The 13,126-nt window shown below is 47.2% G+C and overlaps 1 protein-coding gene across 8 annotated transcripts in view; it reads right to left on the reverse strand.

Moving 5' to 3' along the window:
• The window catches only part of UIMC1 (ubiquitin interaction motif containing 1), a 39,741-nt gene that overhangs the window by 15,007 nt on the left and 11,608 nt on the right, over window positions 1–13,126 (reverse strand). For 7 of the 8 annotated variants that reach the window (XM_071443521.1, XM_071443523.1, XM_071443524.1 and 4 more), the window contains exons 3-6: window positions 11,939–12,026; window positions 6,811–6,935; window positions 5,314–6,471; window positions 1,785–1,849 (exon numbers count right to left, since the gene is read on the reverse strand). In XM_071443521.1, the coding sequence (XP_071299622.1) occupies window positions 1,785–1,849; window positions 5,314–6,471; window positions 6,811–6,935; window positions 11,939–12,026 (1,436 nt within the window). The remainder of the gene's footprint in view (window positions 1–1,784; window positions 1,850–5,313; window positions 6,472–6,810; window positions 6,936–11,938; window positions 12,027–13,126) is intronic. The other variant, XM_071443522.1, reaches the window with a different exon arrangement.

Genomic DNA, 13,126 nt, shown 5'->3' on the forward strand with positions numbered 1-13,126 from the left:
CACACTTTAAAAACATGAATCCCCGCACTGACAAACACAAGATTTATTAAGCTCAACCACAGGCCTTAGAGAAGAGAGAACAGCCACTGCTGATTTATGATAAATAACAAAATTCTGATAGGAAATCACAAGTGGCTTTTCTCTCTAAATAAAGCATCTCAAAGCATTTGTTATGAATCCAGGCTGAGCGTGTTTTACTCTGTGTCTAACATCAGGGCTCTCTTCAAAAGAACTCACACAAAACAACTTGCTATGACATTTATAAAATGGGCTAATCAATTTGAAGTCAAACCACATTTCTTGCTACACCAACTATCTCCTGGTAACAAAGCCTATAATCATTTATTAAAACCCCAATCTTCCATGCTCTGTACAAAGCGTGGAACAAGCGGGGAGAGCAGCCCACAGAAAGCAAAGCAATTTCTTCACAGGACTGGCACTTCCTGAACTGCTCCACTCCCTCCAGACAGCTCAGAACCATGTTTTCCTATTAAGTGCTGCTGAGGCCAGCCAGTTGGGGTGCCTGAGCCATACCCAAGAGAGGCCTGCGCTGGCAAATTACCAGGAGCCAGATGGCAACACTTAATGTGCACAAAACTGCAAAGAACTGCAGCCATTTCTTGCCTTGCTGATGTTCCAGCTGCTCGAGGAGGGGCCAACACATCCAGGTGCATCCCACCCCAAAGCAGGCAGCCAGGAGCTCCTGGGCAGCTTGGGGAGTGTCCCAGACTAACCCCACCAGCTCCACCAAAGAAAAAGAGGTCCCTGTCCTTCTATATGCTCCACAGCCGGGGCTCTCAGGCCCTAAGCAGGCGGGAGGCCAGCGCTGCAGAGCACACACCTCGCTGCCTTCCACGCAAGCTCAGAGCTCAGCTGTCACAGGCTCATCAGCCTCAGCCTCAGCAGCAGCTGCAGGTTCCTCCTGCTCCCCAAGGCAGGTTTTAAGCTTGTTAGAAAGGTGCAAGCAGGAAGGATTTTCATAGTCTGCATATTGATATTAACTGCTCAGGCCAAATGCTGTTAGATCAGAGGAAAGTTGGCAGTTTTGTTCCAAAGCAGGTTTAAATTATAAAACCCAACAAATTAAAAACATGACATTATCTGGCCTTTCTTGTAACTTGCTCCCTGAATCCTCTCCCATTTGTCCTTCTTCTCCATAGCCTTTGATGCGGAATTGCATCCCACAGGAAGGAGAGGGGAAAAAAAAGGAAAAGAGGAGTAGGCTTAAATCTGAAGAAAATCATGTTGACTTGCCCCACACCTGTCATCTGCTGAAGTGGCTTTTCTGGAGCACTGCACTCTATCTTTGGCTGATAGGCAGTGCCGTCTGGCTTCCTCCTCCCTGCTTTCCTCTTCAGCAGCAAGGCAAGAACATAAAAATACACACAGAAATCCAGTAAACCCTTCCCCGTGCTGCCTGCGCGTCTTCCCCGACAGACAAGTGATGGCATGGCTGTAACTCACCTCCAGCTCCCCATGGCTCTACTGCACCATGTCACAGGAGATCAGAGGGCAAGGAGCAACTCCTTCAACTTGTACAATAATGCACCTTGCACATCTTATAAAGTAACAACAGCAACTGATCCCTTCTCCTCAGCTATGCCCCTCCTCTCCCGTGCTGCTCCAAAGTCATCTATTTCCAGGGATACTTAACAGCAGGGACTGCAGCCAGCCTTTCCATCAAGCTGTGGGGGGACTGCACCCCAAAATACTCCAGGGAGAGTGAAAGAGCCCATATCACTAGAGAGAACCTGTGAGCCCCACACTCTGATCACCCTACTCACCTTTGCACAATTTGCATGGGTTCCCCATCTTCAGGCACATCCTCTGCAGGCAGTACCTGGGAGGGCTGGAAAGGGAAATTCTGGTGTTATATAAAACAATGTGCACAGCTGACTGGGGTCTGCTGGGTCATTGGGTTCTGTCCATGACATTGCAGCCAGTCTGCTGTATATTTTTATCTGAAAACTGCTCAGTATCCATCCGGAACGAGTCAGCTTTTTCTCTCCATCCCTGCTTTTGGCAATGCAATAAAGCCTGGCAGTACTTTTTGTTACCTTGCTGCCTAGACATGTTCCTGGACAGTCCGTGCCCATCCACTCCTCCCAACATTGCCATCATCTTCCATGCTCTCTGCCTGCTCTCAGCATCCACCTTAATGTATTTGTAAGCAGCAACCATAGCTTTTCTCCACCTCTACCTGTGCTGAGCTTGAAACAACCCAAAGTTTTTAGTGTCCCCTACACTCCCCCAAGTACCCTAGCAGCCCTCACCTACTCCACTTTAAAATTGATTTTCCTGAGCCAGAATGACCTGATCAACTGGTACAGCTGATGCCTGACCATGAGAAGCACTTCTCTGAAATTTCCTAGAGATAAAATCTGTTGCATTTTTCTTGCCTGGGAAATCAGCTGTCCCATCTAAGGAGGGGAACAGATTAACCTGCACAATCTACAGCTGGAAAATCTGTGTGCATTTTATCCCGTTTTTCATTTAACTCTACGACTCCACTTATTCTTTCCTTTAAAATTTGTTCAAAAGCCTCATGCACTGCTGAGGTCAGGCTAACATGCCAGTCATTACCCAGATCCCTTTCTTCTTCTGCAGTGTACACGCTACACTTGCCATCCTCTAATCAGGTGGAATTACAACGGTTTATTAGCAGTCCTTGCAGTCAGGCCTACAATTTCTCATGCTAGGTCTCAAAGAAACCCAAGGAGTTTTCCTCCCCCTTCCTTGAGTCTATCAAATGCTGTGAGCTTGATTTCTACCAAAAGGTTTCAACTTCTATCAGCTCCACTCCTGGATATACTTCCCCAGCAAGTTCCAAATCAAGGCCTCTCCTGTCAAATTTCCCTAACATGACTCCAACCCCCAAGTATCCCATTTTATCTACACTTTCTTTACTTCTTTACAGCCTAGCTCATCATTAACATAAAATACTACACCTCCTCTTTTATTTATCTTTGTCCCGAATTGTGCATTTCTTAACAACGCCTCTGCCCTGGTCACGAACACTCATCCATGTTTCTGTTTTCCCATGTACATCTGTTATAAAATATGGCACTAATTCAGGTCACCAGACTCTAAATCTCCAGAATTGGATCTTTTCCCTCTGAATCTTTTAAACACCAAGAGTTCCCTAACCTTATCTGAAAGGCTCTGAAAAAATTGATTCTATTAGCACTGAAGTTTGTTAGTGCAGGTTCAGAGGCTGTGAGATCTCCTGACAACCAGGATTTGCTCTGTGCAAACAACCCCTGGCTGTAGGAGGCAGTGGAAGGAGTTGACTGCTGCCAGGGTGGAAAGTCTGTGCCCATTGCAGGTGAGGGTTTCAGGGCAGGAGTACAGGCAGCCTTCCTCAAGCACATCGTTTGCACCTTCATTTCACACGTGGCATGAGGCCATGTCCTTTTTCAAGGACAGTTTTAAGTCCTCAAGGATGGTTTCTACACTCAGCACAGCCCAAGATCTCCCACCAGCCCCACCAGCAGAGCAGCCCTGATGGCACTGGGGGAGCCCCAGGGCAGCACAGGCAGCAAAGGGTCTCCAAGAGATGCAGCAAGGTGGAGACATGACAGCTCTGGGCCCCTCCTTTGTCACTGCCAGTGGAATTGTATTTGATAGAGGGAAAAAAAAATGGAGACAAGGCACAAGCAAACATCAAACATATTGATTTTGCAAGTAAATCACCTGCTCTGGCCTCAGTGTGCGACTGCACAGAGAGGCGAGAGAAAGGAGCTGCCTCTCATGCTGGGTGTGATAAAGCAGATGAAAAGGCATTTAGAAAATATTTTCTCTCGTGTAAATAAAAGACTGGCAAATTTTGGGCTAGGGTTGAAATTGTAAAATCTGCTCCCCCTCCTTTATTTTTTCACCTTGAAAATATCAGAAGCTCCCATGGTCAAGAGGAGTAGGTTACAAGTTACCACTCAGCACCACTAAAACCTCTTTTCTCCCCAAGAATTAATTAGGTATTAGCATTAAACAGATAATATTTTAAAAAATACCACACAATTTTCAGTACTGATTAAAAGTTCATGCCCTTCCCAGCTGCTGTAGCTTCCCAAGGGCTTTAGAGTACACATCCAAAGACCTCTAGTCACCCCAATCTTCCAGCATAATGACACCTTCATTTCCAGAGGAAAAGCTACAGAAAAAAAAGTGCAGTTTGCTTTAAGAACCTCTCAGGTCTTTTGTATCTATCCTAAGGAAATGAAAAAGGGCACAAGTCAGTTCCTTTCCTCTGCAGATCACCTCTAAGGCTTGCTTAAATCTCCATCTGCTAAACCCGAGCCAAAGCACTGTCATAAAAAGTCACATTTCAGCACAGGCTGCTCTGCTCTTTTTCTGCAACCAGAAAATGCAGACATGACGTTTTTCCTAAGTGTTCAATATTACAAGACAGAATATAAATATCACAAAACAAGTTAAGTATCTTTCTAACACCAGGGTAAATGATCAAATACACTTGAAAACAGGAACAACAGAGCCAAGGCTTCAGTCATAGAGAAGATAAAGTTATACAATGATCCGGGAGTGAAGTCATTATGAAAAATGAGGGTTGGAAAAGGCTGACACAAACCTAAAATACAGCAGTAATAAATACTTCATCTGACTAGCAATCTGTTTAAACTTAGCAGTGACAGAAAGCTGCCTTCCGCTCCAGCAGGAGAGCCCTGACAGAGACAGAGGCTGACACCTAGTGTCTAACACACCCGAGCCTGAGAGAAGGTGCCCAACACCAGGACAAGGACAGGAAGCACCACTGTGGTGAAAGATCACCAGGGCAGGCAGAAGATGCCTGTGACCACACAGAGACTCTCCCAGCCACGAGGGAGAAGAGCGCTTCCAAAAGTGAAGCACTTATGGATGCAGATAAGCATGGAGGAACAAACAAGAAAGGCTGTGCTGCAAGGACAAACCCACATCCCTGTCTGCAAAGAGAAACCAAGAGCTCCCCACACAGCCACAGGTTTACAAACCAGAGCTGGTAGTGGTCAGCATCACCTCTGTGTCCTCTGCCTTGGCACACTGCCAGGCTGCACCCTTCTGAGAAGGATCAGTTGGATGTGTCGCTCTCTGGAGCATTAATGATGACTGCCAGGCTGCTCAACGGCCCCTGTCTTGTGAGAGCTGGGTGTCAGCCTGTACATTCTCTCCTTCCCACAGTAACCTGTGTGGCTGGGGGAGGAAGTCCCTAAATTTAAGAGGGGCATTAAATAGCAGTGCCTGCTTTGCAGAAGGGACTGAACCATAAAAAGGACAGAAGGGCATGGCTGCTCAACCTCTGCTCAGTGACAAAGCTCTTACCTGGCAGTAGCTGGTGGTCGGTTCATCATCAGATGTGGAGTTCTTCTCTTCTTCCAGGCTGTGCCCTGGACTCTCTGCCTCCCTCCTCTTTGAAGGGTGGAGCCAGGTGATGTTTTCAGACTCTTGTCCCTCTGTGTCTCCATCTTCTGTACCATCAGCAACCCCATTCTCCCTGCCTATCTCTTCTCCTTTCCCAAGCTCATTGTGGCTCAAGGAAGGACTGGGCACAACCGGGTTACCAAACTCCTTCTTATGCAACAGCTGCCTCTGAGCCTGCTTCAGGCTCTTCTGGTAAACCTCCAGCTGACACAAGATGACTTTGGTGTACTGGTTGGGGTCCACCCCTTTGGGGCAGAAGGGGATGCCCCAGTAATAGTGCACTGTGTTTCTTGCCTCCTCCTGTTTGTGCTTCTCCTCCACAGTCAGCATGCAAAGATCTGGGATACTGCCAGACCCCTCATTCTGCTCTGCTTGCTCTGTGGAAACACAGCCCTTGGCAGTGTGCCCAGGCTGTGAGCTGTGTTTGGTACCTGCTCCTCCACCACTCCCCCTGGGGCTGGCACACTGTTCTGTGGTCCTGCTCTTCCAGAGTGGAGTGGCTGAGCTCCCAGCACCATCTTCTCCTGCAGAATGGCCAGTGCAGGGCAGGAGCTGCTCTTTTGGTTCATGGCCAGCTGCTTCAGAAGAGCTGGAGGGGCTGTTGAACAGTCTCCGAGGTGTGAGTCGCCAGGAGCCTCCTGAAGCCACCTTGCCAAAGGTGGGACTCAAAGACATGAAGTCCCCTCCCAGAGTGCTGGGTAACATGTTACTCGAATCACTTTTTGCTGGTGAGGAAGACTTTTCACTTGACCTTGTCACAGGCTGGCCCTTCCCCGGAGACACGATTATGCTGGATACTAGTGAGCTTTCAACGATTTCCTGGCTCAACCTCCTCAACACTACCAAGGGGCTCCGGGCGACATCCATCTGTCCATTCCCATCAGCTCTGGAGCTCTGTGAGTGGGAGCTGCAGTCAGAGGGAGGGGTGTCAGGGCAGAATGCCAGGCCTCCCAGGAGCTCAGAGCCTTCTTTCTCAGCAGGCTGGCTTTGGCCCTGTGAATCTAGTGCTTCCACTGACAGATGAGGAGATGCAGTCGACGAGTCTGAGGGCTGACAGCTCTGAAAAACAAAAGGTTCACTCTCCTACAGATGTATTCTCTATCAGCACAGCACAACCAAGGGCTCCCCCAGCACACTGGCAGCCATGCCATGGACTGCAGATCCCCCTATCCCAAATCAGAACTCGGTACCCCAAAATAGGGACAGCTGGGGTTAGACTTCATGTTCCTCTCACTAGGAACAGTACAAAGCAACTACTCTGCAGCTGCTGTCATTCCAGTTTGTGCTGGGAATATCTATGTCCCCCAGTAAAACTTTCTTTTGCAGCATGGTAAAGCAAGCACAGACAGCAACGTTGCTAAAGAACGCTGGTGAGCCTCTTCACAGAAGTGCACTTACACTAAGGCTCTCAGCAATGGCCTTCCTCAAGAGCTCCTCCTCTTCCTCTTCCTGACAGTTCACTTGTCTAGCCTCTTGCTCACTCATTTTCAGGGCCAGTGCAAATTGTTCCTCTTCAGTCATCTCTACAGCAGAAGAAACAGGATAATGTCAAGTCACAGCTGCAGGTGTATGTAAACACTCAGTGAATATCCAGCATGTAGGAAGAAATGGGTGAGAGCCCCACCTTCCCAGGAGGAATGCAGAGAAAATCATCTAAACCTCAGCTGTCCTGAAAAGGTGTCAACAAAACTGGAGCAGGCAACACTAAATGAGAAAGGTAACTCAGGTCAGGAACTTCACCTCAGGTTTCTACAGCAATCTAAGCTCCCATTCCCCGAGTATATTAACTGCAACATGACATTCTATTTGCCATCAAACAACACATACTGCAGCTGCAGAATGCATGTTCAAGGAGAGAGGAAAAGGACAGATTTTTGAAGTGTGCTCATTTTTGTATTGGCTAGGCTCAGCAGCAAAGCAGGGTAAACAACACATCTTTAAGAGACTTTTTTACTAACTGAGCAGTACAACTCACTGTCTTCTGACACAGATACCTGCAACACCACAGGAGACCTATCAAGAGAAAAAGAGCTACATGTTTTTCACCCCGAGCCTCAGGTGGAAAGCTCTGTGGAGGATAATGTTACTTGCTTGGTGGTATTATAGAGGATATTTCACATGCATACAACCCCCTTCTGCTCACATCACCACTCTACTGCATCACTAAGTCAGTCATGCATGGGAAACAGGTTTCCTACAGTTTTAACTGCTATTTCAGCAGAAAATTTATTCCTGAAATATTCCTCGCTCCAATCAAACCAAAAGTCTAGACTGGCTATGTAGAAACAAAGCAGTTAGTTACTTTGGAAAACACTTATTTACTGAGATTCAATCCAACACTTTCACTCTGCTTAAAATATACAATGCCTGCAGAATGGAGTGCAGCTTGAAAAACAACTCAACAGCACTCTCAGGAGCTGAAAAAATACATCTTCTCACTCGAAACAAATTGACAGATTTCCTTCAGAACCCGCTCCCTCCTCCAGGCAGAATCCTGCATGCGCCATCTCATGCATGAACCAAAGGCTCGCGCTCTCCGACGGCTACAACATCTTTAAGACATGCCACTTGAGCAGGGAGGCTGCCCAGGCACTAAACATGCCTTCACTGCAGCCAGCTCCAGAGACAGGCGTTGCCCTGGATAAAGCTGCATTCACAACTTGCAGGCTCCCATTTTCTATCCCATCCTCTCCCAGACACAGCAGTGCAGCTGTGCTCTGGCCATACTGCAGCCTGTCCACGACAGCACTGCTGCAAGCAGGAGCATCCACAGAGCACAGCTCTGCCCTTCCCCCAGCTCCTGGATGATGGCAGCCTCCTGCTCCCCCACCCAACCAGGATTCTGAAGCATTTTTGGACTGATTACCTTCAGATTCCTTTATGTGTCCTACTACAACAGCACTTAGCTTCAGATTGTTGGTTTGGGGTGGGGTGGGGGGTAATTCCTTTGAAAATTAAGAAAGGGGTTGAAGGGAAAGCAGACTGCAGCGCTTTCAGGGCTCGTGGGGATCTTTTGTCCTTGGACAAAGTCACTCAATGATGTTACAGCCAGGAGGGACCAGGGCAAAAAAAAAAAAAAAAACAACATTCTTTAATGGAAAGCACAGTCCAGTGTATGGAGAAAGCTCCCAGCCCCAAGAACAGCAGCATTAAGCAGCATATCACAGAGTCAATTAGGTTGGAAAACACCACTGAGATTGAGTCCAACCTTTGACCAACCACCACCGTCTCATCCAGACCATACCACTTAGTGCTACATACAGTCTTTTCTTTTCCCATAACACTAAACACCTTCCAAGCATTCAGAAAGTGTATGCTGATTTGTTTTCCTGCCTAAACCATCGCAGCAATCAGGCTAGATCCTGTAAACTCAGACATGTGCAGGAAAACTGGTGCACATGATCGGCACCCTGCAACACACGACTTTCCACGTGCTTCAACAGGGGCCTGAACATTTGCCAGTTCAGGCTATCAACATCCATGAAGCTTAATAAAAAGAAACATTTTTTGGCGAGTTACTGCTGTACATTTTGTTTTCTTCTCCCTCCCTGGCACAGCAATTTCCCCTCTGGGGACAGGGAATGTGCCAGACAAATGCTGCCTCTGGCAAAGAAACCAGTGACAAACAAGATGCACTTAGTGCACCGTTCCAGTTGAGTAGGTGCTCTGGAGATGGGGAAAACTCGAGTTTAAAATCCACCTGGCATTACTGTGGGGAGAGCAAAGAGCAGCTCTGCTCATGTCTTCCAGCAGACCTGATCTGCTTTAAGTGAAGCTGACAGTATTTCATGCTCCAGGACTGATCACTTCTCAGCACCATGTGTTTTATTAAACTTGATGCTGATTGCAGCCGTCATAATTTATGATGATTAGAAACCCAGAGTGCTGTGTTAGCCCCCCGACCACTGTGTGCAAACAGAGCTGGGGAGAGAGCTCAGAGCTTGTGGTGGGGGCTCCACAGATCCCAGGAGAAACGACCCCTCTCCATCTGGAGCGATGCTCAGCTCACACTCATCACTCGCCTGCCTTGCAGGAGCCCATTCCCGAGGGAAGCACCGGCATTGGGAATCTCACACTCCAAAATCCTCTCATCACAGGTCCATCCCAACGCGGCGGGAAATCCCAGCGCCTCTCTGGGGACCAGGGCATCCAAGAGATCCGCAGATGGGAAGGAGGGGTCAGAGAGAAACTGTTTTTAAGATACGGCAGCCCTAAACAAATTAAACCATTTCAGAGCCTTTTTAAATGCTAATACGGCAATTTGCAAAGCGATTTATGTTCCATTTTGACATTTGCAAAGTGAATTAGATGCAAAACCCCACTAGTTGTAGTTATAACACTTACTAATAAGAGATTTACTCAAAAATAACAGAAATGCGGGATCTCAGTATTTTTACATATCCGAAGTGCAATTACAGTAAAAACATTCAAATGTGCTTTAAAGCACTGACTTCCTCTGGAAAAAGAGAGAGACTTCTTTAGGTTTTGTATTTCCATTTATCCTGTCAGGATGAAACGTCACAGATATATTTTAGTTATGGCTCTAGGTTAAAATGAATAAAACCACAACAAAGCAAAAAAGGGAGGATACGCTTTATAACGAGTGCCTGCCAATATCCGAAATTTTCCAGTTTTGAGGAGAAAGAACTTGCTCTACCCAGAAGCACCCAATCTTTACAAAAGACCAATTTGCCTCGCAATTCAAAGAATTTATTTAAAGACACTGGGAAAAATAATTACTACTTCAAATCTTAATTTGCCTAAAAGCAAACACCAAAAGTCTAATTATAGCTTCCCACAAATGAGAACAGCCCCACCATCACACGTGCTTAAATAAGCCCCTGCTCTCCGACCGCGCGGCGCCAGGCACCCCCAAACTCAGATGAGCACACTAAGCAACAAAAAAGGCAGCTTGTGCCCCAGGAAAAGAAAAACTATTATTAATAATTTCAACATCTAGAAACACATCAGAGCTCCTCTGTTACACAATGTCTGGAGAGCTGGCCCTGTCTCCTGTGGATTTTCTGGAGCACGCTGAACACCTTTTGCACAGCACCAGCTCCTGAAACCCTACATGTTCAATGATGCAACGAGGACATCCAACTTCAGCAGATCCCTGCTCTTAGCACCATATGCTTGGTCACATTTTAGTGGCATCTCCAAGGGGGGGTTTCAGCTTTAATTTGGTGCTCTGTTTCCTTTGGGAGAAAAAGAAGAATGAGAAAAAGAACTCTTTTCCCATCTCTGACTTTGCTATCTTACTTGCTCAACACTGACACGCACAGTGGGTTGCAGCTCCCACAAAGAGCTGGGCTGTTCTGTGCTATGGCCTTAGGCCTCTATTAAAAACAATTTAATTCACACAAGCCCTGTGAGGACTGACAAGCCCAACTGCTGTTGCTTGCGGAGCACTGGTGTGCTCCATTTTGTTCAGTGATTGCTTTGGGTTTTGCAGGAGGCAGCATCTCTCCCATTCTAAAAAGTTCTGAATTTTATGTGCTGGACGGACCACTGCCTGCAGAGCACAGGAACACGAGTGGGGACCCTCTGGGGCCTGGCAGCTGTAACATGTGGGGCTGTACAGGGAGCAGAGGTATGGTGGCCATGCTCAGTGGGCCCTTCTGCCTGTACATCAGAATATGAGCAGGAACATCCCAGCCTTTAGCATCTGTTCACAGACTTATTGTTCATGAATGCATTTAATCCCTTATTAAAGCTGTTGATATTGATCCCTCCATAACCTCCTGTGACACAAACATCCAGGAGTTCACCCCATGCTGTGTGAAGAATTAGTGTCCTTCACCCATTTTAAACCCATCTATTTTTTGCTATTTCCACTGATACACCCCAGGAGCTGGTAAACAACAGCTCTGTGCTCACCTGAGGCATTACCTTCCCGATGGGAACTTTGATCCCACTGTTCTCTCCTAACAAAGCAGCCCTAAGCTTTCCAGACTCTCCTCACCAGGCAGCTGTTCTACCCCTCCATGACTTGTGCTGCCCTTCTCTGGATGCACCACTGTGTCCTTGCTATGCAGAGGCCAGAACTGCATACAGTGCTGTGACAAGGGTGCGCCAACACTTTATGTAACAGCAAAATTACATCAAGTAAATCCCTTAACACCCTTCCTTATGATGCCCAACGCTGCTGGTGCTCTGGCTGCCCCCACACTGTGAGCTGATGATTTCAGAGAACTGTCAGCTGCGACTCAGATCCTTCCTGAGCGGCAGCTGTCGGGTCAGAGCACTGTGATGTTTCAGGGACAGACAGGAGCAGAGGGGCCTGGACAGGGACACAGTTTGTGACTGACGGCGCTTTCACATCAGCCTCAGACAGCTTTGAACGCGGTGAGGTACCAACACCCTCGCACGCGTATTTTGGAAGTGCAAAATTTAGCCCTGTGAAGGGTCTTTTCTGCATCCCCAGCCATGTCACAGCCTTTCTGCAAGGGAAATAATCTCTAACACAAAGAGCAGAAGCTGCTCAGCACCAGACAACTTCCCCAGCCCCACAGTTGAGACGTACGTGCAATTTTTCTTTTAGCAGCAAACTTTGTTCCATCCAGCTGCTTTGTTCTCTTCTTTTGCAAGCCACTCTCTTCCTTTGACTCCTGCTGCAATGGAACAGAACATGGTGAGTGTATGCAATATGTAAGAAATACTACCAGCCCCCTCCCCCCAACTACTCAGACACAAACACTGGTTCAAGAACAAGCGTCTATTTGAGTGAAATTTGAATTTCAAACGTAATTCAAACACATTCTGTAACTATTAAAAGCTGTGTGATAAGCATAACGAGCAAAAAGAGTTACAGACTGACATAAACAGAGAAGTAGGAGAGACAATAGACTTCATGCCAGTCACCACCATGCACTGCACCTGCTACCCATGATTTTAGAGAGAATTTGTTTGGCCTTGCTAAAACATTGATATTTGTAAGCACTCAAAAGAGAAAAACAGAACCTTTTTATAACTGAGCATCACACACCTGCAAGCCAGGACTGTTTCCTGCCATGCAGCCTCTAGTACTATGCCCAGGCAATTTCAGGTGATCCAAACCAGAATCCCTGGCCATTTTCAGAGACCCACACTAATGCACCCCAAGGGCAGCAGGGCCAGCTGTATTTCTTCCTCATGCTATTCTCTCATTGTATTCATAGAATCAAAGAATGGTTTGAGTTGGAAGAGACTTAGAAGATCATCTCATTGCAACTCTGCCTTGGGCAAGGGCACCTTCCACGAGATCAGGGTGCTCAGAGTCCCATCCAACCTGGCCTTGAACACTCTGAGGGGCATCCACAGCTTCTTTGGCCAGTATTGCCCACAAGTATTCCATTTTTTGAGACTTGAATACTTGAGAAACTTGTTGTCTCAAGGCTCCCTGGAACAATACTCCCACGAACAACTTAAATGTGTGCTGCTTTAAGCACAAGGATTGCAGCACAAATGGGCACAGGCTTAAATAACACAAATTTCTGCAAGTTGCTGTCCTAACGGCTTAGGCAAGGGCACACACATTACCCAAGGCTGGCACTGGACCCCTTCCAATTTGTCTCTCTAAATCAGGTAGGATTAGAATCAAATCCAGTGTTTCAGGCAGAGACCCACACTTGGCCAGGATGGGCTTTGCACTGCTCCCTCTGCAGCTACATTGAGTTTTGCTGCCCAGGAGACACATGGGCCACATGCTTGTGCCTCATTCCACCTCCTGTGC

This window comes from Agelaius tricolor, unplaced genomic scaffold (assembly GCF_023055355.1).
Source record: "Agelaius tricolor isolate 1412-34295 unplaced genomic scaffold, bAgeTri1.0.p SCAF_18, whole genome shotgun sequence".
NCBI classification, from domain to species: Eukaryota; Metazoa; Chordata; class Aves; order Passeriformes; family Icteridae; genus Agelaius; species Agelaius tricolor.